The 26351-nt window shown below is 42.6% G+C and overlaps 2 protein-coding genes across 6 annotated transcripts in view; one reads left to right on the forward strand and one right to left on the reverse strand.

The window, feature by feature from the left end:
- Positions 1-25560, forward strand: part of GGT1 (gamma-glutamyltransferase 1) — a 98672-nt gene extending 73112 nt beyond the window's left edge. For all 5 annotated transcript variants that reach the window (XM_085860642.1, XM_085860643.1, XM_085860644.1 and 2 more), the window contains 5 exons: positions 3453-3640; positions 14047-14174; positions 22050-22162; positions 23306-23419; positions 24418-25560. In XM_085860642.1, the coding sequence (XP_085716768.1) occupies positions 3453-3640; positions 14047-14174; positions 22050-22162; positions 23306-23419; positions 24418-24561 (687 nt within the window). In that variant the 3' untranslated portion in view covers positions 24562-25560. The remainder of the gene's footprint in view (positions 1-3452; positions 3641-14046; positions 14175-22049; positions 22163-23305; positions 23420-24417) is intronic.
- On the reverse strand, positions 17217-17909 carry LOC147010769 (uncharacterized). Its single transcript, XM_085860317.1, has 3 exons — positions 17855-17909; positions 17594-17746; positions 17217-17490 (listed from the first exon to the last, which is right to left on the reverse strand). Exons 2-3 carry the CDS (start codon positions 17719-17721, stop codon positions 17217-17219), a joined length of 402 nt encoding a protein of 133 aa, XP_085716443.1. The 5' UTR covers positions 17722-17746; positions 17855-17909.
- Positions 25561-26351: the final 791 nt, after the last annotated feature.

A 26351-nucleotide genomic window follows, 5' to 3' on the forward strand; every position in this document is an offset into this window, starting at 1 on the left:
AGAGCAGAGCAGGTCCAAACCAGGCAGAGATTGCTGCATAACGGTGCAATACCTTGACGTATCCCTGGCAAAAGGGAAAGCTCTCCGCTCATCATGTCCTCAAATTGTCTCCTCTTTCCTACTCTTTTTGCCCCTCACGTGACCTGACAGTCAGTAAGACTCCTGCCTCCAGCCCAATCAGGTCACAGCCTGTGGCTCTGACAAATTGTGGACACCTCCTTGCAAGCTGGTCCAACCGATAGTGAACCGAGTTGTTGCAGTGGGAGGGTCTTCCAGTGGGCATAGCTCCAGGTGATGACATTGATGGCAGCAGTGACATCTCGTCCTCGCGTGCACGCGAAGGGAAAGAATGGAGCGAACTTTATTGTGCTACTTGCGACGCCATATTAATGAACCTCTCGGTGGTCCCCTCTCCTTATCTTGTCTGTCCCTCAACGGTTTGACATGAAAGACGGATCATGTGATGCCCTGAACTTGGTCAACCTCCATTGTATACAACACTGCCAAACAACGGCGTACACAAACAGGATGACTTAACCCCCAACACAAAGTCCTTGTTACAGGTAAGTAAATTATCTATCCAATGTATGCACATGGCCCATGATAAGGCTTACACTTTAACACCTAACCTATACCCCACCCATGTAACATTTCATTTCGCCAAATTGAACTACTGCCGTTATGGCATTGGCTTAATGGTTTGGGTGGTGGGTTTGGGATCCTGAGTTAAAATCCCACTCAGCTGTGGAATTAATACCAGGAGGGGTTAACTCAGCCTGTCATCCTTCCGAGGTCGGCAAAATGAGTGCCAGCTTGCTGGTATACTGTGTCGGAGTGGCGACCCGTCCAGGATTGTGCCCAATAGCCAAGGAGACTGCTTAGGCAGCACCAATGCTCTGCACAGAGTATGGTCCCAATGGATGGATGGATGGATGGATTGATATTCGTTATAAACCCACTGATTCCCACAGTGACTAACTTTAATCATCCTTCCATCCTCAGGTCAACCGTTTGATTACATACTTTCATATGCAAAGGCAACATCATATGTGCAGCAATGATTCGGATTTTAAATGCAAAAGTGGATGAAATGTGTCAATTCTTCTGAGAGCGTGGTTAAGCCATCTTACTTGTGAGTAATGCGCTGAACCATGCCCGTGAAATGTACAGACAGACAGCTAATCAACAGTCGAAAAGCAGACTTGAATCATGTATTACATCGGTTTTGGTTTACCATCTCAGAAATATTCAAATCAAGAACATCATTCGCAGGAACTTTAACATTCTCTGCTGAACGATATGGAAACTGTCTATCTTCTCACAACTGCCTTTTTTTCTTCTTTTAAATGGGACAGTAGCTTGAGGAATTTATAGTTAAAGGTAACTTGCCATTGACACTCAAACCAGGAACTTTTAAGAGTTTGCAGAAAATTTGTAATGTCATAAGTGTGCTTTCACCAAACCCCACAACTTCATTCCAAGAACCAAATGACTCCATCACTATCACAAGCCATTTTAACTGCACCTCCACAAATGTCATTTGTTGTATCTCAAGCATTCTCAGCAAAAATAAAAGTTTACAGTGGAAAGACTGGGTAATCGATTGTTGATCGGTTTCACAAACACTTCGGTCACACCTTTGGCTGCGACGTCCCTTCCGCTTCCCCCCCCCCACCCTTAGTTTGTTTGTGTGTTGTTCCATCCTCCAAACAATGATGACTCCATCTACCTCTCTCTCTCTCTCTCAGACAACATGGACCATCTTTTAACCCCTCATCCCAACTCTTTCTTCATCATATGTGGTGATTTAAATTGTCACTGCACCAATTGGCTGGGTGCTGGTACCTCTCTCACGAGCCATGGCACTTCAGCAAAGGATTTACATGACTCCATGAGACTGACTCAATCTGTGAACTTTCCAACCCGGATTTCTCAGATTGGTAAATCCTCCCTTCTGGATTTCAATGTCGCACCATTCCACAAAACCTGCAGCAAGCGTGTGTATTTCAGCAGAGCCAGAAAACCACATCTGTCCAACCTCAAGATTGAGTGTAAAACGTGATAGCACCTTGTTAAGTCTGTTTTTGGAGTATGCTCCCCCTCCATTGCTTCCCTCGCTTCAAATGGCACCACAGTCGAGAAGTCCAAATGCCTCAGTTCTGTCTTTGCTTCCAAATATCATGTCCCTAACCCCCATGGTCTCTGTACCCACCCTACCCAGTCACACACAACTGCTCCTGGACTCTGTGTCTTTTGCTCCTGAGAAGGTGGAGAAGTTTCTGGCAACCCTCAACTCTGATTCTGCAACTGAATCAGACGGTATGAGCTCACTTGTCCGAAAAACCTGCTGTGCTGCTCTTGCACATTCTCATTCTGTTTTTTTTCACCCTATCATTTGGCAATGGTCATCTTCTATGTGCTTGGAAACCAGCTAACATCACCACATTACATAAGCAAAGTTCAAAAACCGATCTTAACTACAGATCTGTCAGCTTACTTTCTCTCATCAGCAAGCTGGTCATGGAGTCTTTCATCGCAGTTGACATAAAATCCTTCCTTTTCTCTGATAACCTCCTCTCATATCAGTCAAATTCATACCTGGTCACTCTACCTTGGACATGCTGCTTCTACTCTCCCAACAATTGATGTTGGCCCTCAATGTCAGAATCGGATAAGGGCCGTCTCTCCAGACATATCTCGGTGAAACCATATCCTTTTGCTTTGTCGCCCTCTTAAGATTTATTCAACAAAAAAAAAAAACTTAAACAGACTTTAAAAGATTTAAGACTTAAGCAGATCATTTGACTTCACCTCAGGAAGTAAACCACAAATATGGCCAAAACTACTATCTCTAAGTTACGCAACAGAAAATGTTAAATTATTGTTATGTTGGAGAAGGTATGAACAAGGTAGCATGTTAAGTTAGCATAGTCCATGTGTTTGTGAAGGTGAGACCATTTTTGTAACCAGAGACCCGTTAGAGTGAAGTTGTTCAATTTGTAGGTACGCCGTGAGGAAGCAGAGTTGGCGTGGGGATTAGATAGGAAAACATAGTCCATACGTGTCTTCTCTGTGAAACCAGCCAAGGTGAAGATTGGATTGGAACAGAACTTTAAGAGTTGTGTCTGTGTCCCATGTGTACATTTCAAAACCTCCCCACAGTGGTTCAAGGAGTGCCGTGACACTGGCCAGCCCATATGAGGTGGCTGCTTGCTGCGTGATTGGCGGTGTCATTGGTTTGTGAAAGCACACAGATAAGAGATCATTTTTGAAGAAAATTTGAAATATTGCAGCAGGGTTTTTTATTTTACTTTTGATCAATTATAATTAGAAGCGTTGTTAAAATAAGTGCAATTGATAGCAGTGTGAGCGTAATGACAGCGGAATAAAAAGGCAATGAGAAGTATACCGCTATATTACAAAGATGTTTCATTCCTCCCACTGTCCCTCAGCTGGTGATAAACATGACGTCTCCAGATTTTGCTGAAAACTTGAGAAGAAAGATCAACGACTCTTCAACTCAGCCCTTTCAGTACTACGAGCCAAGCTTTGTTTCAATAAACGATGCAGGGACGAGTCAGGTGTCGGTTCTAACGAAGGATGGAAGTGCGGTGTCTGCCACAAGTACCATCAACCGTTAGTACGTTTTCCGGATTGTCTCCTGTGCTATTGCCCACATTTACCATATTTGCCAAAGTCACACCGAAAACACAAAATAAAGTAGTTTATCATCAAACTTTTGGGACGCACTTCTACTGACTTCCCCAACTAGCGTCGGCTTGTGATACTGACCACTTCAACTAGCGTCAGCTTGTGAGGAGGATTGATCCCCGTATAGACCACCGTCTTTGCGGAAGCAGTTTGTGTGCAATGGCTGAGCATATTTGTAGGATGAGTTGAGGATGCTTTTTAAAGTTTTTCTATATTTTTTTATAACATGAAATGTACGTTGTTCCGCTTCGAGAATCTCCTTAAAGGATAACATGTTTGCACAAATACGCGAGTGATGGACAATAAGATTCCACTTTTTCCGAAGTCTTACAAATGGCAACTTTGGCTCTTATAGTCCACGAGCTAGAACACTTACTGCTATTATCTTGAGTGGCAAAACGGTGGTGTTTTTAATAGTTACATTATATCTGCAGATTATAAAAAAAAAAAAAATCATGCTGGCCTTTGTTTTTTGCATACATAGTTGAGGCTCGTGGGAAGAGCTAGCACACTGAACAGATCAGGACGTAACAGGTAAAAACTGTCTCGAAGAGCTGAGGGGGGGGGGGGGAAGAATGAGTTGAAGAGAGTGTGGAAGTTCATTCCACAGGTGGGATAAAAGAGGAACAAATGAATGGAGGTGAAGGTGAACATTGGTTCTGGATTTAGGCAGTTTCACAAGGAGGTGGTTGGTGGTGGACCGCGTGCATCCTGAAGATACCTGGGGGAAGGGGGGGATAAAGCACAGAGAGGGTAGAGGGTGCAAGACCAGAAAGGAGGTGGAAGAAGAGAGAGGGACGACAGTCCTGTTGGTCATGGCGAAGTGATAAGCCCATGGACTCAGCTTCATCACGAGAGATTCCAATGATCCTGAAGGCCTTGGTTTCCATGGTGTCAAGCTGAGCAAGGTGTTAGGCAGGGGTGCCAGCCCAGAAGGGAGAGCAATATTTAATGAATCTGCAGATGAAGGCCTTGTAGGTGGATAGGAGTTCAGGTGTGCCAAGGAGGGACTTTGTATGACGAACGATGCACAGTCGGTGGTTGGCTTTGGAGGCCAACTTTGAAATGTGGTTTGCCTAAGAAAGATAATGGCTGATAATGAGACCCAGGAATTTGAATGACTGAACTTCCTCAAGAATATTGTTAAGAAAGTAGATAGGAGGGTTTGCCAGATGGTCCTTTCAGACAGAGAGAGTGAGAGAATGAGATTTCTCAGGGTTAAAAGACATAGTCCAAGTTCTGGAACATGTCTTTTATTTATGGAACGTTCTCGACGTTGTTTTTCCTGTTTATATTGATGGAAAGTTCTCGTCGTCTTTTTTTCTGTCAAGGTCAGATGTTATGATCAAAGATGGCGGCAGAAATGTGGTAGCATACAGTATATTACTGATTGAAAATTTTCCTTGGATTATTCAGGTAGGCAAGATGACTAGTCCAATGCATTTAGTTTCAGTCAGGTATCTCAGTTAATTTTAATTTTTAATCACTGTCAGTTTGTTATGAACTTAACCAGTGAGTTCAATGAAAATATACCTGAATGCGTCCATCGCTCTTTCAATAGATGTCAATCACGGATTCCAAAAGAAGTAGTCCAGCCAAAAAGATCTCATGTTCCCTCAACTCAAAGGTAGATCTGCATATGTTCTGACAAAGCTGCCAGAACAGAACTTGTCAGTCCAAGAGACCAATCTTCATGGGCCACATTCCTCAATGTCACAAGGATATGTGCCTTTGAACCCATCCTACAGCTGTCATCGTCTGACACTCTTGCTGATTTTCTTATCACAGGAACTGTCGAGACACATTCACACACAAAAAAGCAATCACCCGTATGCAAGATATGAGGGCTTCTCAGGAGTAGAGAATGTCATTTAGAATAGCTGCAAGTAGTTATCGGGTGCATGATAATCTTTCATATATTGTGGCTGTGATGTCAGTCCGTGCATTCGTCTGTCTCCTGTTTATGGAGACCGTTCCCCGTGCTGCGTTTGAAAAGCTGCACGTGCAGGCAAAGCTCAACATTCACTCTCTTTTGACAGCTGCGCACGCTCAACATTCATTCACTTTCTCTTGTCCCTCCCAGCAATGTTTAAAACCAACATGAACTTGTGGATTAAAGTAGATTTAATACAGATTTTCTTGGAGTAACACACAATTTAAAATCACTATATTTTGCCCTCTTTTGAGACAAATTGAACCTCCGCAGCCCTATATTGCACCACCATTTTACGGTGGGTAGTATAAGTAGCTCAGAGTTTTGGCTCTGAGTGAAACCAAGAGTGCAACACAATAAACGTTTTAAAATTCCATCAAATAATTTAAATTGAAAGACTAACTTAAACTTTCCCTGTCACTGGGGACGGGTACTTTTACTTGCTTTCCGTCATTGGGGACGGGTACTTTTGTTAAGGATACCCAAAAATCCGGAGGAACCGGTGACTTCAGTCTTAGTCCAGGAAGTGTTGGCAAATATTACCTAACTACAGAGGAGAGGAGTATACATACGTCTGATATACAGTGGCCTGCAAAAGTATTCACTCCTACCAATAATGCCACATTGTAGATGAATTACGAATGATGTGAAACAATTTTTCCAAATGAACATTTTTATTCATAACTGAAGAGATCAAATTAAACATTGTTATCCTCGAAGGAGGTTACACGTCAGGAATACCTGCAAAAAACAAGTACAAATCAAAATTCACTGGTTGCAAAAAAGTATTCAGTCCCTTCAGTCAGCACTTGGTGGAGACGCCTTTTGTAGCAATGACTGCTACGAGTCTTTGTGGGTAGGTCTCTCACAGCTTTGCACAGTGAGATGGTGAACTCTTTGCCCATTCTTCATGGGAAAATTACTCTAGTTCTGCCAAGTTTGATGGGGATCGTCGATGGACTGCAATCCTCATCAGGACTTTTACTGGGCCACTCAAGAACATCTATTCACTCCTTATTCAGCGACTCCAGTGTGGCTTTAGCTTTGTGCTTCGGATCATTGTCCTGCTGAAATGCAAATCTCATACCCACTTTCAGGTTCATGGCTGACTCGAGCAAGTTTTCATCAAGGATTCTCCTTTACTTTGCACCACCCATTGTCCCTTCTATCCTGAGAAGCTTTCCAGTCCCTGCTGATGAAAAGCAGCCCCATAACATGATGCTGCCACCACCATGCTCAACATTAGGGATGGTATTGACTGGGTGACGTGCAGTGTTATGCTGTCGCAAGACAAAACACTTTGAATTTCGACCAAAAAGTTCAATTTTCGTCTCATCTGACCACAAAACTTTTCTCCACATGCCTGCAGTATCATTGATATGCTTTTTCACAAACTCCAAACAAGCTTTTATACGGGTGTTTTTCAGTAATGGTTTCTTTCTTACCACCTGTCCAAGGAGGCCAGCTTTGTGAAGAGAATGAGATATTGTTGATTGATGAACACTGACCTCAATCTCAGACATAGAGCTTTGCAGATCTTTCAAAGTCATTGTTGGATTTACAGTGACCTCCTGAACCAGTTTCCTGCTTGCCCAGCTGCTGGGTGTGGATGGGCAACCTAATCTGGGTGGTATGATACATCTTCCACTTCTTCATGATGGATTTCACCGTACTCAAAGGGATAATGAGTGACTTTGAAATCTTTTTATAACCCTCTCCTGAACGGTGATTCTCCACCACTTCATGTCTGACTTCTTTGGAAAGCTCCTTGGTCTTCATGTTTGCATCGTTGCTTGACTGAGTGAGTTACACCTTAAAACCCCTTCGATAATTGGGGGAGCTTAAGTTTTCAAAAAGTTAAACCACTGATTACACGCAGATGAAACATATTACACTTATTTTGTAACCTTTCAAACAAATAATTTGCTCCTGAAGTGATTTTGAGTTAATTAAGCAAAAGGTTTGAATACTTATGGACCTGAAAATCATCTGATTTTCTCTGTTAATTGAACCTATTCACATTTCATCTGCATTTTTTTTTAATCAGTTTTGGAGTTGTTTGTGAAGACTCTACGACATCTATGTATTGTTTGATTTGAAAGAATCATGAAATAAGCTCAGGTGGTATCAAAATGTGAAAACATTGGAAAGGGGGGGGGGGGGTGAATACTCTCACAGGCCATTGGAGTTGAGGGAAATGACACATGTACAGTCACCAGGTCTTAGCCATCTTGATCTGGAGCAATCACACATTCGCCGAGATGAAGCCTAATGATGTCCAGTCACTTCTTGACCTGATCCAAAACGAATGGAACAATCCATTTGACAGTTGCCAAACTTAGCTGAACATTCTGCAGATAGCTGATCATTCTTAGCTGATCCAACAGCTGATTCATTTAACAGATTCTGCAGCAACCGTTGCTCCTCCTGACATCGCATTGGATCTCCAAAAGGCGAAGCAGTTCGGCGAGATAGCTTACCAGCAGTTTGAAGAAGAAAAGGATCGAAAAGCAGATGCTGACTTTTCGCATCAAACTCCAAAAGCAGCAACTGAAAACATTCACAGATGTGAAGAAACAGAAAAAGTCTGAAGTATCCAACAAGGAGACGATCATCAGAGTGAAACACAAGCTGTTTGGCCACATGATGCTAATTGCCAGTAGCAAAAACTTGACTGAATAATGTATTGGCCCATCCCCTTGGACCATTACCTTGGTTGCAAGGCAACTACTGATGGAACTGTGATGGAGCATTGAAAAAACAACAACAAATCAAGGCAGCCTTGGCATGGCACCACGAAAAAGATGCATCTTCAGTGGAGTCAATCCCTTAGCCATCAACCTGTATCAGATGGGATGAGTTTCATGCAGAAAGTGTGTGGTGTAACATGATGTTTGGAGAATTGTCAGAATCAATCTTCCTCCCAGTTTTGCATGCCAGATCAGGAAACCATCGCATCAACGTGGTGTTTCATGTCTGTATCGACAATTCCATCAAAACTGCAGAGAGGGTCAACCGTGGCTCAGAAAGAGGTGTTCTGTTTAGCAATATATTGTTGTTGGCCACGAGATAAAACAGTCGTGACGTCTTCTGTCATCATCAAAGAGCAAAACCAATCCCATTACATTCCTCTCACAGTAATGGCAAAAATCAAAGCTGCGATCAAATTTTCATGGCAGAATCATGTATGTCGTGTGTGCTGAGAAATGCTTCAGAGTGGCACATGACGCCTGCACCGAAGTTGAAGCTTTCAGTTCTCGTCAGGAAGAAGCAAACACCCATATGCTGTACCGGAGTCCACCTCTTTGATCATCATCTCAGAAGACACCGATGTGTTAATACCTTCTCTGGTTCTCAGCAGTGACCTTGATTACCATATGTACATCAAGTGCGGTACCAAAACTCGGGAGAGATTAATTGACATGAGCAAAGCTGCCACACAGTTGATCAGAATCTCTGTAAAGCCATACTTTCACCCTTTCACTGGATCCATCCATCCATTGGGACCATAGTCGAAAGTATCATTGGTGCTGCTTAAGCAGTCTCCTGGGCTATTGGGCACAATCCTGGACAGGTCACAGACAGGAAGGATGACAGGCTGAGTCAACCCCACCTGGTATTAATTCAACAGCCAAGTAGGATTTGAACTGAGGACTCTCAGATTCCAAGGCCACCACCCTACCCATTAAGCCAACACCAGACATCTTTCACTAGATGCGACGCAGTAAGTGTATTTGGTGGTCGAGGAACGCTCAAGGCTCGAAACAGGAGGGATCCTCAAATATTTTTGATCATGGGCCAGAACACAAATTCCTTAGCACCTTGCAGGCCACCACACGACTAAAGACATACAAAAATAAAATAAAATAAAAGCTACATTATGTGGACACCACCCCTTAAAAATGGTATTGCATCAAAGTTTATCTATTTGCTCTCTATTCCCGCTAACATTCTTCTCTCAAGCAATTCACATCGTTAAGCATGAGTATTACAGTAACAACTGAATAAAACTGATAGACAACAGGACCGTACAGTTGCTATGCCAACTCACCATCTGGCCTCCATGCCATGATGACGCATCAAACTTCATTAGTGGGAACGGATAAAACAAAGAGTTTATCAAAATACTCAGGAAAAAAAAATAATCAAAAGCCCAGGAAAGGTTGAGGCAGGCGACGTCTAGTAGAAATACAAAATGGATGACACGTGAAACTGTCCCTTCAGATACATACTTGCTTGTAGCTCAACCAGCTCCAACTCCATATAATCAGGTGCTATCATCGTATCGACACCGAAGTACTGTGCCAAGATCCCCATGTTCTGCTCCTGTTCTATGTACTCATTAAACTTGAATTTGAACTCCCCCTCCAGATCATCAATGATAGCAGCGTACTTTGATCCGTCTGTATTGGATGCTTGCTTAACTCCTTGAAGTGCGGGGAATTGTTCTTGCGTAGCTGGCACTTCCACAGCCGGAGATTTACAATGAATGCGCACAAGGGTGATGTGGAGCTGATGCAACAACATATATCATGTCCCAGAAGACTGCAGTTGAGAATGTTGAGGAGCATGGTAATATCCACCAGGAATGCTATGGATATATCGTGAAGCCAACCTGGATCCTGCAGCTCTGGGACCTTCTGCTTCTTACTCTCCATTGCTGTGATCACTGAAATGAGGAAACTATATAGTCAGCAATGAGGGACATGGCCACAGGTGGGAGTGATGGGGAGAGGAAAAGTGGAGGATGTCCAGATACTTCCTGTATTTCATTCTGTATTTCTCCTTTTTTTTTTCTCAATAACTCCAAACTAAATCTTCTTTGAATGTAAAGTTTCTAAATGATTCTTCCTTCTTCCTTAAAAAGTATTTTAAACATTTTAAAATGCTCCACTTTCACTATCGCCTTATCACGAGTTCACCACGATCTATCATGCTTCGTCTTTTTTTTCTTCAGAAACACAGGGTGTTCCAAAAAGACCAGGACAACTTTGGTTGTTAATATATTTAGAACCACAAATGATATAACGATACCCTTTGGTTTATATGATACAGAAACTCATATAGTTTTTTTGCACACCATCAATACACTTCAATGTGAGCTCCGTGTGTCATGCGCAGGACATCAAGGAGGTACATGAGTTCTTGACATGTTTGCCTCGGCATGTTTGCGTCCACCCTATGCGCACCCAGCTGCGATCCGAGAACGAAGATCCTGCAGGTTTTCCACCTTGGTGTTGCAGACAACATCTTTGACAAACCCCCACAAAAAAAAAAAAATCAAGGGTGGTATTGTCTGGTGATCGTGGGGGCCAGGCGGTTGGGCCGTCTCGGCCAATCCAGTGACCTAGAATTTTTTCATTCAGGATGGCTTGAATGACAAAGGTCCAATGAGGCGGAGCACCGTCCTGTTGAAAAAATGATATCGGGTTGCAGGTCTTCAATCTGTGGGAAGGCGAATCCTTCCAACATGTTCATGTAAATTGTTGAGGTCACTGTATTCTTAGCAAAGAAAAATGGACCCACCAAGCGGTTATGGGGAAGGCCACACCACACATAGACCTTTGGATTGTCGCATATATGTTCAATGACCACATGGGGGGTTTCAGAGCCCCAGATCCTCACATTGTGCTGGTTGACTTTCCGCAATACATGAAAGCAAGCTTCGTCTGTGAACATGACCTTTTTCAGGTAATCTTCGCCATCATCGATGCGACTGAGCATTTCCAAGTCCAACGCCTTGTGTTTGGGTCCATTATTTGTTTTGAGTTCCGACAGAATCTGCACCTTATGGGTAAAGAGCTTCAGACTTTTATACAAAATCCTGTGTACAGTAGTGCTTTGTAATCTAAATTCTCTGGATGTGCATCAAATTGATTTTCTGGGACTTTATTGAAATGATTCACACACTCGTTCAACGTCTGCTGTACTTGGGCTTGAACAACCGGTACGTTTCTGTTTCTGACAACTTCCAGTCTCCTTAAACCTCTTGCACTACTCTCTGATTCCAGTCCAAGATGGCGGATTCCATATCGTGTGTGAAAATTATGCTGAAATTACATGTTGAATCTCGACTCGATGAACCATTCGATGCACTGAGCTTTCTCCTGTGATGTCAGCATTTTATTTTACATTAAACCACAAGACCTTAAAAGAAAGAAAACTTCACGAGTTTCTGTATCATATAAAACAAAGGGTATCGTTGTGTCATTTGTGGTACTAAATATATGAACAACCAATGTTGTCCAGGTCTTTGTGGACCAGCCTGTATTATTTTATTCATTTTCTACTGGTCCTTTTATTCTGTTGCAACCTCATCTGCTCTGTGCTCTTGCTTTTCCACAAGCTTGACTATGTATACAAAAAAAAAATCCTTGATGGGGGATTAGGTAGGATAAGCTTCATGGTCTGGACTGATGATGACCACGGTCCGCCTTTTCAGGACTCTTGCTCTAAAGCTATTACAGAAGAGCACAGTGTATCAAGAGACATTCACTCAGTTAGATGAGAAATGGTCGCTGCCCAAAACTTGTTTGACGTTCTTCAAGACTTCACATGCCGATTGTATGCAGCCGGGCCAAACACCATTGAGGTCAACGAGATGCAATGTGAGTTGTTCAGGGTAAAGAGATGTAGAATCCGGTCAGCTGCCACCAAGTGAAAATTGCCTACAGATGTATGCTTTGAGAGCGAACTACCAATTAGTAGTGTGGCGCCGCAGTTTGGTAAATAATTTTAAAACGTCAAATCCTGCGGATGGTGGTGTGAAGAGGATGGCCACCTTGTTATTTGCTGGATGACGAGGCCTCCTGCTCCGCATGTCGTCCTCGAGTTCATGTCTTGCAAATGCTTCAAAGTCTGTAAGCTCTATGACTGACAGTGTCTCGCAAATGGGCTTAAATGCATGGCTACCTGCAAACTGCAAGCATGCAGCAACATGAAAGATGATGACCTTCCAGTCTTGTTCTATGGATGTGAGACTTGGGCTCTGACCAAAGATCTGAGATGGAGACTTAACTACTTCGGTACCAGGTCTCTTCGGAGAATCCTTGGCTATCACTGGTCGGACTTTGTGTTTAACAAATGGTTGCTGAGAGAGATTCGGATGAGATTTGTTACCTGCATGGTCCGTGAGCATCAGTTGTGACTGTATGGACATGTGGCTTGTTTTCCTTACACTGATCCTGCTCACCAGATTCTCTCAGTGAGGGAGTCTCATGAGTGGAGGAGGCCAATGGGCTGACGACGTTCCTTGTGGTTGCAGCCGGTTGATCAGCATCTCAAGGAGATTGAGATGGGCCAGGCATCTGCCTGGGGGATGGCCAGACGGAGGTCACTGGAGTACCGGTGGAAAGTGGACGCAGCGAAGCACAGCTCCAGCGCATGTTCCCATACCTAACCTGATCTTGTGGAGCCAGATCATTAAGATGACATTTCTGATGATTAAGACATTGATGATGATCATGATAAGGAATGCAGTCAATTACGTGACCTTCGAATGATGTGTGATTGCTAAATGAGGCCTTTTGCGCATGGTGTGCGTGTGCGTGTGCTTACAGTGATTCAGTTCGGCTCACCGGACACTTTTAACCTGCCGTTGCTTGCGCAAAATTTGTGATTCAAATAGCCTTTCAAACATAACAGTGGGAATTTCAAAATGATTGACCACAATTGTTCTGTTCCTGAATGCAAATCGGACCCATGAGAATATAAGAACACGATAAATATCTATGAACCTTCAGCCTGTCATGGGCCCATATAATCAGTAATTTTTGCAATACGGACTGCAACATATCAACTTTTGGGACCAATTGATCAGGACGTTCTCCAACTGTTTCATTGTGCAGGGGCACACCCATTCCTTACAAGTATGCTTACAAGTACTTTCGGATTTCTTAAAAGTTTTTCTTAGTCATTTCATGCTACAATCCTTCACTGGGAGGCAAGAAATATGTCCAGGTCACCCCGATTTACTTAGTTACCTGGGGTTTCTGTGTATGTGTGCTGAGCAATCTGTCTAGTCCCACCTAAGAGACCCATCTTACCTGAGCAAATGACAATGCTGTTCCTCTAACAAAACTGAAACGACATGCAAAATGGTTTAAAATGTCACCTGTTGACTTTTGTCTCATCACGTGACAAGCCAGGAACACAGGAGACGTTAAGCTATCTCAGCTCAACGATGCCAAATTTCAAATGAATTGGACAAAATCTATGGCTTATAGTTCAAAAAACAGCCATTTTTTTGTGAATTTAATTATTTTAGAACGTGCACAATAACCTCGGACATGTTAGGCTTCAAAAAGACAGTGAATATGTGGTTTCGGACACTTTTACTCAAAAGAATATTTGTTTTATATTTATTGTTTATCAGAAATAAAGGATGAATTTTTTTTTTGCAGTTTTGGAGCGAAGGTTCGCTCAAGCTCTTTGGGGATTATCTATAACAATGAAATGGATGACTTCTCATCTCCACATATCATCAATTCCTATGGCATCAACCCATCTCCAGCAAACTTCATTGAACCAGGTATTGTGTAAATTGTATACGTCACACGTAATTTACAAAATACTTTAAAGATTATTATTATTAGCTCACCTGGACTTTAGTCAGATGAGCCAGGTATTGTGCTTATGCGATCGAGCAGTGTCCGTAGGTGAGTGGGTGAGTGAGTGAGTCAGTCAGTCAGTCGGTCTGTAAACGACCGCATCAAAATCTGCACTCATTGAGGGGGTGTACGGTGGGGGGGGGGAATTTGACCCCCAAAATAGGTATTTGTTCTCTTCTCTGAAACTACACACACGATTTCAATGAAATTTGACCACAACCTTCATCACTCGTGATGTACCAAAGTTTGTTCACAAGATTAACAAAAGAAAAAGGGTCTGTGGGGGGGGGGGGGGTTGAGTGACTGTTGCTCCTAATCCAGGTGAGCTTCAGGATGCGTGGTCCTATTTTTTTGGATGTAGCCGCTGTGGCCGCTGGTTACATAATTGCTGGGAGTGTGGCTGTGCCGCTAATGCAGTGCTCCCTGTTTCCAGTAAGCTGATATTCATTGTGTCGACCTTGGAAAGATGACAAGCTGAGTACATGAAAGGTGACAATTATATATTTGTCTATTCAATTTATGTGCAGTTTGTGACATTAGATTAAGGTGGTTGGGATTATCCATTTTTCAGAAAATGGCATAGCCAACCAATAATTAATCCATATGAAGCCCTACCCCGCCAGTTTGAAACAAAACAAGAAAACGTCTTTCAGGTTTGTCTCAAATCGGGGAGTAAAACTTAGTACACATATGTATAGTACAGTGTTGGGAATAATGATAGAAACAGGAAAACTTGGGAATAAAATAAACAAGCGCGAATGAGCTAAGATCCTCGTCTTCTTAATGATGACATCATAAAAATGAATACGACGTCATTGTGATGTATCAGGTTTGCGATAAATTATCTGTGCTAATGCCCGGCTTGATTCCCACAAACAAAATTCAAACGGCTTGCCTAGTTTCAGAGATAATGGTATAGGCGATTTCCATGAGCGGCGATATTATGACGTCAACTTTTTTTTCGAGGAAGAATTTCTAAAATCGGAGATGGTTACTACTAGTCCCCGGGCAGTTCCTATGAAAAGGCCCTAAAAACACTTTTCGTTTCGAGGAAGGGGTGAGAGGTGAACTTTGGGCTGCTTGTAGACACGTGTATGGTGGACATTAGGACAAAAGTTCTCCATGAGATGTTAGCCCAATAAGGCACAGTGAGCTGTCGAAGTTGGTCGCCAGGGTGCGAAAAGTGACATTTTGGCGTTTTTCCCCATTTTGCCAATCGTATATCTCGGCAAATATACATCTCCCAAGCCTCAACTCTACGGGGGCGTCAGACACAACATAGCTCACGAATCAGAAGTATCGACCATGTAAACACTTTATTGTCAATATAATGAAAACTGCAACAAGGTGCATCATTCAGAAAAAAAAGCGATTTTTGAGGAATTCCTTCATTTTTACGAGCCTGTATCTACCTCCAATACTGACCGAGATGTCTGAAATGACTGAAGACCACAGAACGTTCTACTATCTTCCACTTTAGGAAATATTGTGGTCCTGGGGGAGGCCAATGTGGAAAATATAAACAATACAAATCGTTACTTTAGCCCAAGCGCGATCAAATCTTTTTATTATCACGAATTATCTCGATATTGACAAGGCTTCATCTTCCACATCGACTGACCTAGAGATTTGAAACTGCACGTACGGATACAACCACCTGCTTACTTAACATTAATGGATTATTGCCATCATACTCTGACAGTAATTAGGCACTTAGTCATTAAAAGATGGATAAGATTCTCATCTTATACACTTTCTGTGCAAACAGAAATGGAAATGTGAACAGCGAAGCTGTTAACTAACCTACACCACATTCTGCTAAGGGAAGACTACACAGAATCATCTTCACAAAATTACTAATTCATTCTTAATTATCTTCCTATGACTGATTAAGCCATGTATCACAATCTGTCAATCTCACTGAAACACGAATGGAAATTCACACATCGGTGGGAAACCAAATCAAAAATTATCAATATCTCGCAATGGCAAGGTGGAACCTTATTGGTCCTCGGGATTTGTTTACTGAGCCTTAAATGAATGGATAATGAACCTTATATAATGAACCTTATTAATTTGTTATAGAGACAATAGCTGCTACATCAAGGCAATGCGTTACTGAAATGTCATGCCACGACTAGATTATTACTGGAACGACTAGGAAGATGGATGTCGACGAAAAGCTGTGGTATGTGACATTAGTTATACTGAATCCGTGCATTATTTATTTTCATCTAACCGTCATCAGCATCATCATCGGCGGCATCGTCCTGTTCATTCCCCCCTTCGAATAATTCTTCGGTCGGTGTTTTCGAACTATTCTCACAATTCCAACACTTGCATATATCTGTGCAGGACAAGGTAGAGGAGTGACACGAACACTGTCCTGTTTTGCAGTTTGACATTTTACAGGCGCAGTTGACTACCTGCAAGATCATTTCTGAGGCAGGGTCCTGTGTCATCCACAGAATTGACATGCCTAGAGAAACCTGCGGGAATGGAATTAGCAGACTGCTGGATCTGTAGTTCAGCTATGCTAGTCTCATAACGGACAACAGTTTCCCGTGATGCACAATGACCAAATTTGTTCATCACGTTCAGTAACTGGGATGACCCTGTCAAATTACGAATGGTCATACCCAAACACAGAGACTTGAGTGTTTGTTTTTTTTACCTTTGGATTCAAGCAGGATAATGTCCTGGCAGAGTGAAAATATTTTCAGCTCTACATCCTCGGGTAAGCGGACAAAATCTTCAATGGCTGGTTCATCACTAGCCCCAACAACCCAAGCAAAGAAGTTGTATAAAGCTACTGGGACCAAGCCCTTGACAGCAGATATACCAAGATCAGATGCTAAAGGTGGCCAAGGGCACAACAGTCCAGGAGATTCATTCACTTCTGCCTTGAGAAACATACCTGCATTATAAATAATGCGGACAATATCAGCATCAATCTCCCGACCTCATATGGGCACTGCATTGCTCTGACGGGTTGGTCTCCTGGATGAAGGACCTGCAGATGAAGGACCTGCATCAGTGCCAATGTCACAGTCACTCACTTCAGCAGCACTCGTCTCAGGTTCACTACCGTCTGATGATCCTGATGCACACTGACTGGCCACTGTTTTTGCTGTAAAAGTGTCTGTAAACACCAGCAGTGATATATTCCGTCGTGGTGGTTGATGAAAAACCAGTTGTGGGAATGTCTGCATCAGTAGGGATGTCATGTGATCATTCCTGGACAGGATAAAATATAAATTCACATCATGACTTATACAACTTTACACTTTGCAGTAAAAATGGCAGCATGAGCAAGCATCCAGACTCAAACCACACTCACCTCATATTTGACAATATGACACCATGATGTTTCTTCACCATTTTTGTGAATGTATCCACAAGTTTTGTCAGTCTGAATACTTCTCCATTGTTGATGATCCTTGTCTGTATCACATGTTGGCACAACATTCTGGAAGCTTCTTCATACAAGGTGCTGTGAGAAAAGTAAAAGTGATTCATCCGTCAGTTTGAAGAAATAAGGTCCCACAGGAAGAAATGAGAAGAAATTATTTCGCACAACTGATGTGATATGTAGTCATACCTTTCACTTGGAGATGTACCGACTGCCGGCCCTCTGTCCTTGCTGAGAAATCTTGTGTATTGTTTCCCTGGGTAAATCTAGCCATTCTCCCAAGCACTCGCGATATTTACCCCATGTCACCTCAGTAAATGGACATACATTCTGTTCTTGTACCGATGACAGATGCAAAACGCACCATGAAGGCGATTTCTCCTGGGATTGTGCTCGGGACGTCACAAAGTTAAGGCCGACGTGGAAGCGCTGCCATGACAGTACAAGTAGTTCCCGTGTTTACAAAAATACGCCTGCTGATTGGTTGCAGCTGATATTGCTCCGCCAGCTCGCCGACTTCTCGGCCAACGTACGCAGTTAATCGCCGATTACACTTTGAAAAATAGTGCGTGTAACTTCTAATTAATGCTCAGACTTGGGCGTTGTTCACATGGAGAACTTTTTACACGTTACAGCAATTATCATTTAGACCATATTGTGAGTGAAAATAAGTCGCACCCTTTTCACGGGACGAAACGGAACGATAGCGGCGGACAGCCCAGGGCCCTATGCCTGCGCGTGGGCTTTCTGCGTATACATGGCAAGTTTCACGAAGATTCGATGAAAACTCTGGGTTGTGAAACAAAAAATGTCAAAAAATAGGAATGACGTCATAAAAATTGATATGACGTCATAGTGATGTATCATATGTGCGGTAATTCATCTCTGCTAATGCCCTGTTCGATTCCCACAAACAGAATTCAAAAAGCTTGTCTAGTTTCGGAGATAATTTCTTAGGCGATTTCCATTAGCGGAGATATTTTGACGTCATAATTTTTTTCTAGGATGAATTTTCAAAATCTGAGATGGTTCCTGTCTGCACAGGGTATTTTTACATATATACGCCAAGTTTCAGGAAGTTTCGATCAAAACTGTAGGCTCTGAAACAAAAAAGTCCACAAGAACAACAACGTGAGTAAGACTTAGAGATGTTCTAAGAGGATCTAAAAACAAGATGTGATAGAATTGCATCTAAAGTGTAAAAATGAAATGCTCCAGAGTAAAGTCACATGTTGATATAATACACTGTGATTGGTTGTAAAGCAGGCAATAAGGTCGGTGTTCCACCTGTAGGATCACTACTAGTGGGGCAGACAACAGCAATTTTTGAGAGGAATCGTGCAAATGATGATACAAGCATCAAATTTGGCACATTTGTTCTCCAGGGGATTCTAATCAAATCTGCCCGATTGGCCATTTGAAAATCCAAATTTTTCAAAATTTCCAGTAAGCTGTTTTTCAGCAAATTTTTCAAAATTTGGATTTTCAAATGGCCAATCGGGCAGATTTGATCAGAAAGGCCTGCAGAACAGAAATGCCAAATTTGATGCTTGTATCATAATTTGCACGATTTTTATACTATCTACTACACTATATAAAGTATGTGTGGTGACATCATTGTGGTCTGATGAATACCACAGCTCCTGTGAGAGAAAAAAAAAATCACATGAGAACCGTATATAAATGAAAGCCGTAGCTCGTGAAGCCTCCACAATGCAGTAGATTGCTTCCCGACCTGCTTTTATTTGCTGTGTGCTCAGAATGGGAAGACCAAACACCTGACACCAAAAACGTTGAGGAAAACGTTGATGTCATTTTGAGTGCTGATTAGTACTTTTGGTGCTGCCATAGCAGGAGCACTGATACGTACGTTTGTTGAAACACAAATGGAATGTGGTTACTGTGATAAAACACAAGGATGAAAGCATGTGACTAGCTAGGCTTGTCGACTCATTTATTACAGCGCGTGCGCTGTATACAATTGCACCGAGTTTGAAATGTCCCCAGTGTCTACCACGTCTCCGGTGTCCCCTGTCCCCCCCCCCACCCCCACGTACCTCAAGACAGCCAATGACGGCCATCCGGTAGATGGCAGTGCGAAACCTAGACGGAAATAGCGAGAATTGACGGAAATACCCGAGTATTTCAATGAAAATTTGTGAAACTAATGTGTTGTATATGTGAAAACCATTTAATTTATTGCTTGACTGGAAAAAAAAAAACAAGAAACCGGTCCAGACGGCATCAGCCCACGTGTCCTCAAAGCCTGCTCTTCTGCTCTTGCTCAGCCTCTCTCTGTTCTATTCACCCTCTCATTTGCCCAAGGTCATCTGCCATCTGCTTGGAAATCTGCTAACATCACTGCCCTGCATAAAAAAGGTGCAAAAACAGATCCCTGTAACTACAGACCAATCAGCCTTCTCCCAATCATCAGCAAGGTGATGGAATCCATCATCGCTTCAGACATGAAATCCTTCCTCTTCTCCAATGGCTTGATTTCCAATCATCAATTTGGTTTCAGACCAGGTCACTCTACCCTGGATATGCTGCTTCTGCTCTCCCATCAATGGATGGAGGTCCTCAATGCCAGACAGGAAATCCGAGCCGTATCCCTGGACATATCACGTGCTTTTGACACAGTCTGGCACCCTGCCCTACTCACCAAACTCTCTTCCCATGGTATTCAAGGCCATCTCCACTCATGGCTCGCAGACTTCCTCTCCTGTCGCAGTCAACGTGTGGCCCTAAATGGAGTTCTTTCATCCCCTCTTCCTATGCAGGCTGGAGTTCCTCAAGGTAGCGTTCTGGGCCCTGTTCTTTTTCTGGTTTTCATCAATGATCTCTCGGACTCTCTGGAAAATCCTCTATTTCTCTTTGCCGACGACTCCACCCTCTGCCGTACCATCTGTCATCCCTCAGACCGGCAAGCAGCAGCTTCTTCGCTCACTGCAGATCTGGATAAAATCACAAACTGGTCCAACACGTGGAACATGTCTTTCAATCCAGACAAATCTCACACTCTCACTATGTCTCTTCGAAAGGACCGTTTACAAAACCCCCCATCCACTTTCTCAACAATCCTCTGGAAGAAGTCTTTACTTTCAAGCTTCTAGGTCTCACTATCTGCCATGACCTTTCCTGGGAAAGTCACATTTCCAACCTCGCCTCAAAAGCCAGTCGCCGACTGGGAATCCTCCGTCGTGCAAAGTCCTTCCTCGGCCCTCTTGAGCTCCTGACCACTTACAAAGCTTTTGTCCGTTGCCTGATGGAGTACTGCTCTCCCCTCTGGGCTGGTGCTCCTGCCTCCCACCTTTCTCGGCTTCACGCTGTCGAAACCAGGGAATTTAAGATCATCGGCATCTCCCGCAATGAAGCTGAGTCTTTGGGCCTCTCACTCAATCACCGCAGGTTGGTCGGTGATCTTTCTGTCTTCTACCGACTCCTCTCCAGCCTTGCCCCCCCTGCTCTCTCTGCGATTTGTCCCCACCACATTTCCACAGGGCGCTCAAGGTCCGCCAACAACCCCCTTCTGGTAAAACTACCAAAATCACGAATCACTGCTCATCTTCACTCTTTCATTCCTCTTTTTTCCCGCCTTTGGAATAAACTTCCTCGCTCTATTCTTTCCCATTCTTCCCTCCAGGCTTTCAAAACAGCTGTTCACCACCACCTCTTATCTTCCCCCATCCAAATCCTCGATCTTTTCTACCCCCGATAATCCACCCAAGCCCACTTCCTTCATTTCTCCTGCTTTCCTTCCTGAAAGTCCCTGAAATGTCCATCTTCTCTTCGCCATGTTCCCCATCCCATCCCCATCCCTCTCCCTTCCACAGTTCACCTAATGTGTCTGTTCCCCACTGTTTGTCCCTTCCACTCCTGCCCCTCTTGTCTCATGCCTCCTTGCTGTGAGTGGTGTGTTAGCTCTCATACGAGCCTCGACCAAGGTATACAAAAAATAAAAATAAAAAAAACAAGAAACGCGCCCCTCTCATGTACGAACGAACGAAAGACGTCATTTCAGCCCACCATCGCATTTCGCGCCAAAAGACGTCATTTCAGCCCACCATCGCATTTCGCGCCGGTTGCCGAATGCTGAAAGCTGAAAGCTAAGTTCTTCTTCTGCTATCATTCTTTTGCGGTCCCCTGCCACGCTGTATCGAACGATTTCATTCCTTCTGTTATATATATAAAGGTGCTAATCACAATAATAACAAGATTTTTACATTTCAAATATTAAGTACGCTTTTTAGTTGTTTTTCAACTGAAAAAGCATAAATTGCATATTTTAACATTAGTGTACTAATTTGCTTCACCACACGCGCTGTATCGAAGGATTTCACTTGTTGAAATTAAAACTATGCCATGATATTGATTGCGGTTTTAGGGAAACAGCCATTATCTTCAATGGTCCCAACCATCATTGTGGACAAAGCAGATCGTGTGAAAATGGTCGTGGGAGCCGCTGGTGGACCAATGATTACCACGGCAACAGCTTTGGTGAGTCATTTGTCAAGACATTGTGAAAATGGAGACAGCACAGTATTTAGTCAGTTGGTTTACCTGTTTAAAATGTAGGTGAGTACGGTTTTCTATACCTACTCAGGATTATGTTTCATTTTTCCAGATACCATTTGATATGGAAACCTGTGAAAAAGAGCATGTTATGAAAATGTTTTTTGAAAATGAGCTGATTTTAAAAGAATAGTGCAAATTAAAACATTCTTGAGAAAAACCTCCTTAAGAAATTCCCCCGCTGAGTGCGGTGAGAAAGGCGGTGCCATTTTGTGTGGCGTCGCTGGTACCCAGAGTGCCCCGGGAAGTGATGGCACTTCCTCCAAGCTCAATGGCTGTGTTTGTGCTGTCTTACGGCGAAATCTAGATCAACATTTCTACTTTTGTTTATTCATAACCATAAAGTCGTAAATCTCAGTCCGCAAACACTCGAGTGCCGCGCAGACACCATCCTAGTTTGGAGGTGATGTGTCAGCATAATTTATGCACATGACATCAGCATCGTGTCATCGGGTCAGTGTGTTTCTTTGGTTCAATGTAATATGTAATATTCCTGACTGCAAACCTGCTGACTGATCAGCAGGGTGGAGACAATGTCTTCGTGTGGCAGACAACACTTATTGCTGGCAGGTCATGCGGCAAGTGCTGTGATGAGACTCGATTTGTGCCCTGCTGCCTCCTCAAGTTAGGGGGTTCAATCTGTGTGTGTATATAATCTGTGTCTAATATCTTAAGCCAGCCACCTTAACTATCAACCCAACATATCAGATTACTGAGGGTGTCTCTTAGTGGATATGGAAATGATGAGTATAATTATAAGGTGACCATTATACTTTTCTGTAGTGTGCAATGTAATTGTATCTCAGACTCCTTTAACTGTATCACCTGTGAGCAGTGAGTAGTATCATCACGTAGCATTCTCCATAACAAGGGTCGGTTCTGCCGAAGCAGTTTTATTGACGAGGTTAACAATCCCAGACAGGTCACCACTCCGACGCAGGCCTCAGGATGTGTACGAGTATTTACAAAACTGAATGTAAACAACTTTTTGGCTTCAACCATTGTTAGAACAAAATCAAAATCAAATGGAAAACATGTCTTTCTTAACTTGCAACCGTTTCCATGCAGGTCATAATAAATGCTTTGTGGTTTAAGCACGATGTGGGAAGAGCTTTGGAACAAGCACGTTTGCACAATCAGCTCATGCCAAACACAACGGATGTGGAAGATGGAATGGATAAGGTGAGTGCCAGAGCGGAGATGAATTGAAAGGTGATGGTGATGGCGTCACATAAAATGACTGTAAAACCAGTATGATGTAGTTACTCCTGCCAACCAAAACGTGGCCAAGGGTCCATTGGTTTATTACCTTCAGCACCGAAGATGGACGGAGGTTATGTTTTCACCTCTGTCTGTCTGTCTGTCTGTGAGCAGGATATCTCAAACAGTTACGGATGGATTTGGATGAAACTTTATTGGATGAGTTGGGTAGGGGACAAAATCGAGCTGATTTGAGTTTGCTTCAAGGCTGGATACAGATCCGAACTATCGGTGGGATACAAAATGTGAACTGTTCAGCTTAGTGGAGCTATGCGCTCTACCGAGTGTCATTCTAGTTTTCCAGTGGAATCAAGAAGCTTTACCCACCTCCGAAAAAAAAAAAAAAAAAAAAACCAGACACTGGCTGAAAATTCGACATAAAAGGACTCGCGGTGATGTCGAGATTCACTGGAACAGAACCCATTTGGACTTCAAGAGGAGTAGTCGATCCATCGGGACGTAGAGTACGGTCAAGTGAACTTTGCTGTTTCAAAACGTTTTCAATAGTTACTCAAGCAATTCTGTAGCCTTGTGAGATCTTTTTGTCTTCTTGTGTCAAAAGAAACCTCAGTCATACCACAGGACAATAATCTTAGATTAGACTCTGGGTCTCTGTGCAGGAATTAACATTTTGTCGCTGCACTCAACTGCCAAAGATACGTTAAGATAATCTGCATGAAGTACAACTGGATAACCACTTCAACATGGCACCACACCTTGTACACGGTACGCACTCGTACTACGACATGGCCACAGATGAAGTCCTTTGCTCATATTGTGAAGTATTGCCAACATATGGTTGTCTGTGTCGTTTCCTTTTTAAATGCTTAGCATCAATAATTTGTTTGCTTACCATAACCTCTTGCACATTATCTTCGGAATGATAAAACAATATTATGGTGACGTCATTTTCCACGCAGGTGGTGATTGATGGGCTTTTACAAAGAGGTGACCAAGTCAGCCGAATGAACATGGTGTCGTCGGTTCAGGCAATCGTTTCTGATGGGGTTTGGATCCACGCAGCTTCTGATTCTCGCAAAGCGGGAATTCCTGCTGGTTACTGAAAGACGCAGGAAGTCTAGTTAAAACAAGCCGTTTGAGAGATAAATTGTGGTAATTCTGTAAAAGTGTAAAAAGCATCATGAACCAGTCGAAATTATACACCACTGTTGGCCAGTTTGAATCCAGTGCCTGATGCTCCTTTCAACTTTTGCTTTGGAACATTTATTTTGCTTTTTCATATAATTTTCATTCTGCAAGAGATTATACAAACTCGAGCATTATACTTTGAAGATGGATTAATGTTTACCCGAATTACCACTCTTTCAGCAAAGTATTTGAATGTAATGAATCTTGTGTCTCCAGGTACAAGTTGTACTTAAATCATTATCCTGGAAGTGCAAGCCGATGATACTTTTTCCCATCCGTTGCTGCTGTGTACCTGTTAAACAAACAGCTCTGAGCTCAAGCTCTTGATTGCTTTAGAGACAGAAAGAAGCTATTTGGCTTACCATGTCAGTGTATCTGAACTTAATCTATGAATTTGCATTTCCTTGACATACTCACACCATTCTTTTAATGAACTGGATCCCTCTTAAACATCCACATCCTGCTGTATTCAACTCACTTATTACATTCAATTGTTCGGTGAGGAATTCAGTCCAGAGTACAGAGACGAGCAATGGCATGCATACTCCTATTGAGAAATCCCATAGGATTCTGACTGTCCACAAACTAACTGTAGATGGGATGTGCTACTTTTTAGACCCTAATCCAAAGTTCTGTGAATGTGAAACCCTTCACCAGCCACTCAATCAGGCTGGCAGTTTTAATCTCATTTGACCTTTTATATGGAGAACAAATTAATGACCACATTGCTCAGAGGTGAGCACAATACCATTTGAACTCACCTGTTGTCTGTAATTACATCCTTGTTTATTTGCTCATACTACTGATGGTGGCTGGAGGATGGCTAAAGCATCTGGAAAAAAAAAATGCTGCCTATTCATGTTACTGGTTGTAAAAAATTGAAAAAAATTAAAATATAGGTTTAAAGACATAAATGTTTTCAAGATTTTTTATTTTTTAAGAAAATACAGTAAACCCTTAAAATAATGCAGGGGTTACGTTCCTGAAAAGTGTCGTGATATCCAAAAGCGCAAAAGTTAAAACCAAGAACCTATGGGGAAAAGGGGGTTAGGTTCCTGAGCGAAGAGAAAATGGAGAGGAATGTGGATGGCAGCCAAAAAGAAATACATCACAATTCAAATGAAAAGGGTACTCGGTAGAGCGCATACCTCCGCCACGAAATGCCTGATCCACGAGAACACATCTGGCCCATTACATTTTTGAAGAAATATCATGCTAATATCGTTTTTGGCCCGATCTCTCAATGGTGGAGAATCACTTTAACATTGAATAACCGTCTTATCCGGATCTGGATCTTCACCAAAATCGAATCAATTTGTCTTTGTCACACACCCAACGTGTCCCCAAGTTTCATCCGAATCCCTCCAACACTTTTTGAGATATCCTGCACACAAACAGACAGACAAAGAGACGGAGAAGGGTGAAAACATAACCTCTTTTCACCTTCGGTGGTGGAAGTAATAAACATGTAAAATAAATACAAATATGGGACTTTCAGAATGACATATCAATGCTAACGAGGACTTTCGCACATGTGCAGTGTGTGTGTTTTCAGCGACTCAGTTATGATAGGCAGGCACTTTTAACCTGCCATTTCTCAAAGTCAAATAGTTTTTTTGTTAACATAATTTTCAGCATTTAAACAAAAGAGTGGTGATTTCAAGGTGGTTAACCATATATATATACATATACAGTATATATATAC

This window comes from Eptatretus burgeri, chromosome 16 (assembly GCF_056783735.1).
Source record: "Eptatretus burgeri isolate ZD-2024b chromosome 16, Ebu_testis_v1, whole genome shotgun sequence".
NCBI lineage: Eukaryota > Metazoa > Chordata > Myxini > Myxiniformes > Myxinidae > Eptatretus > Eptatretus burgeri.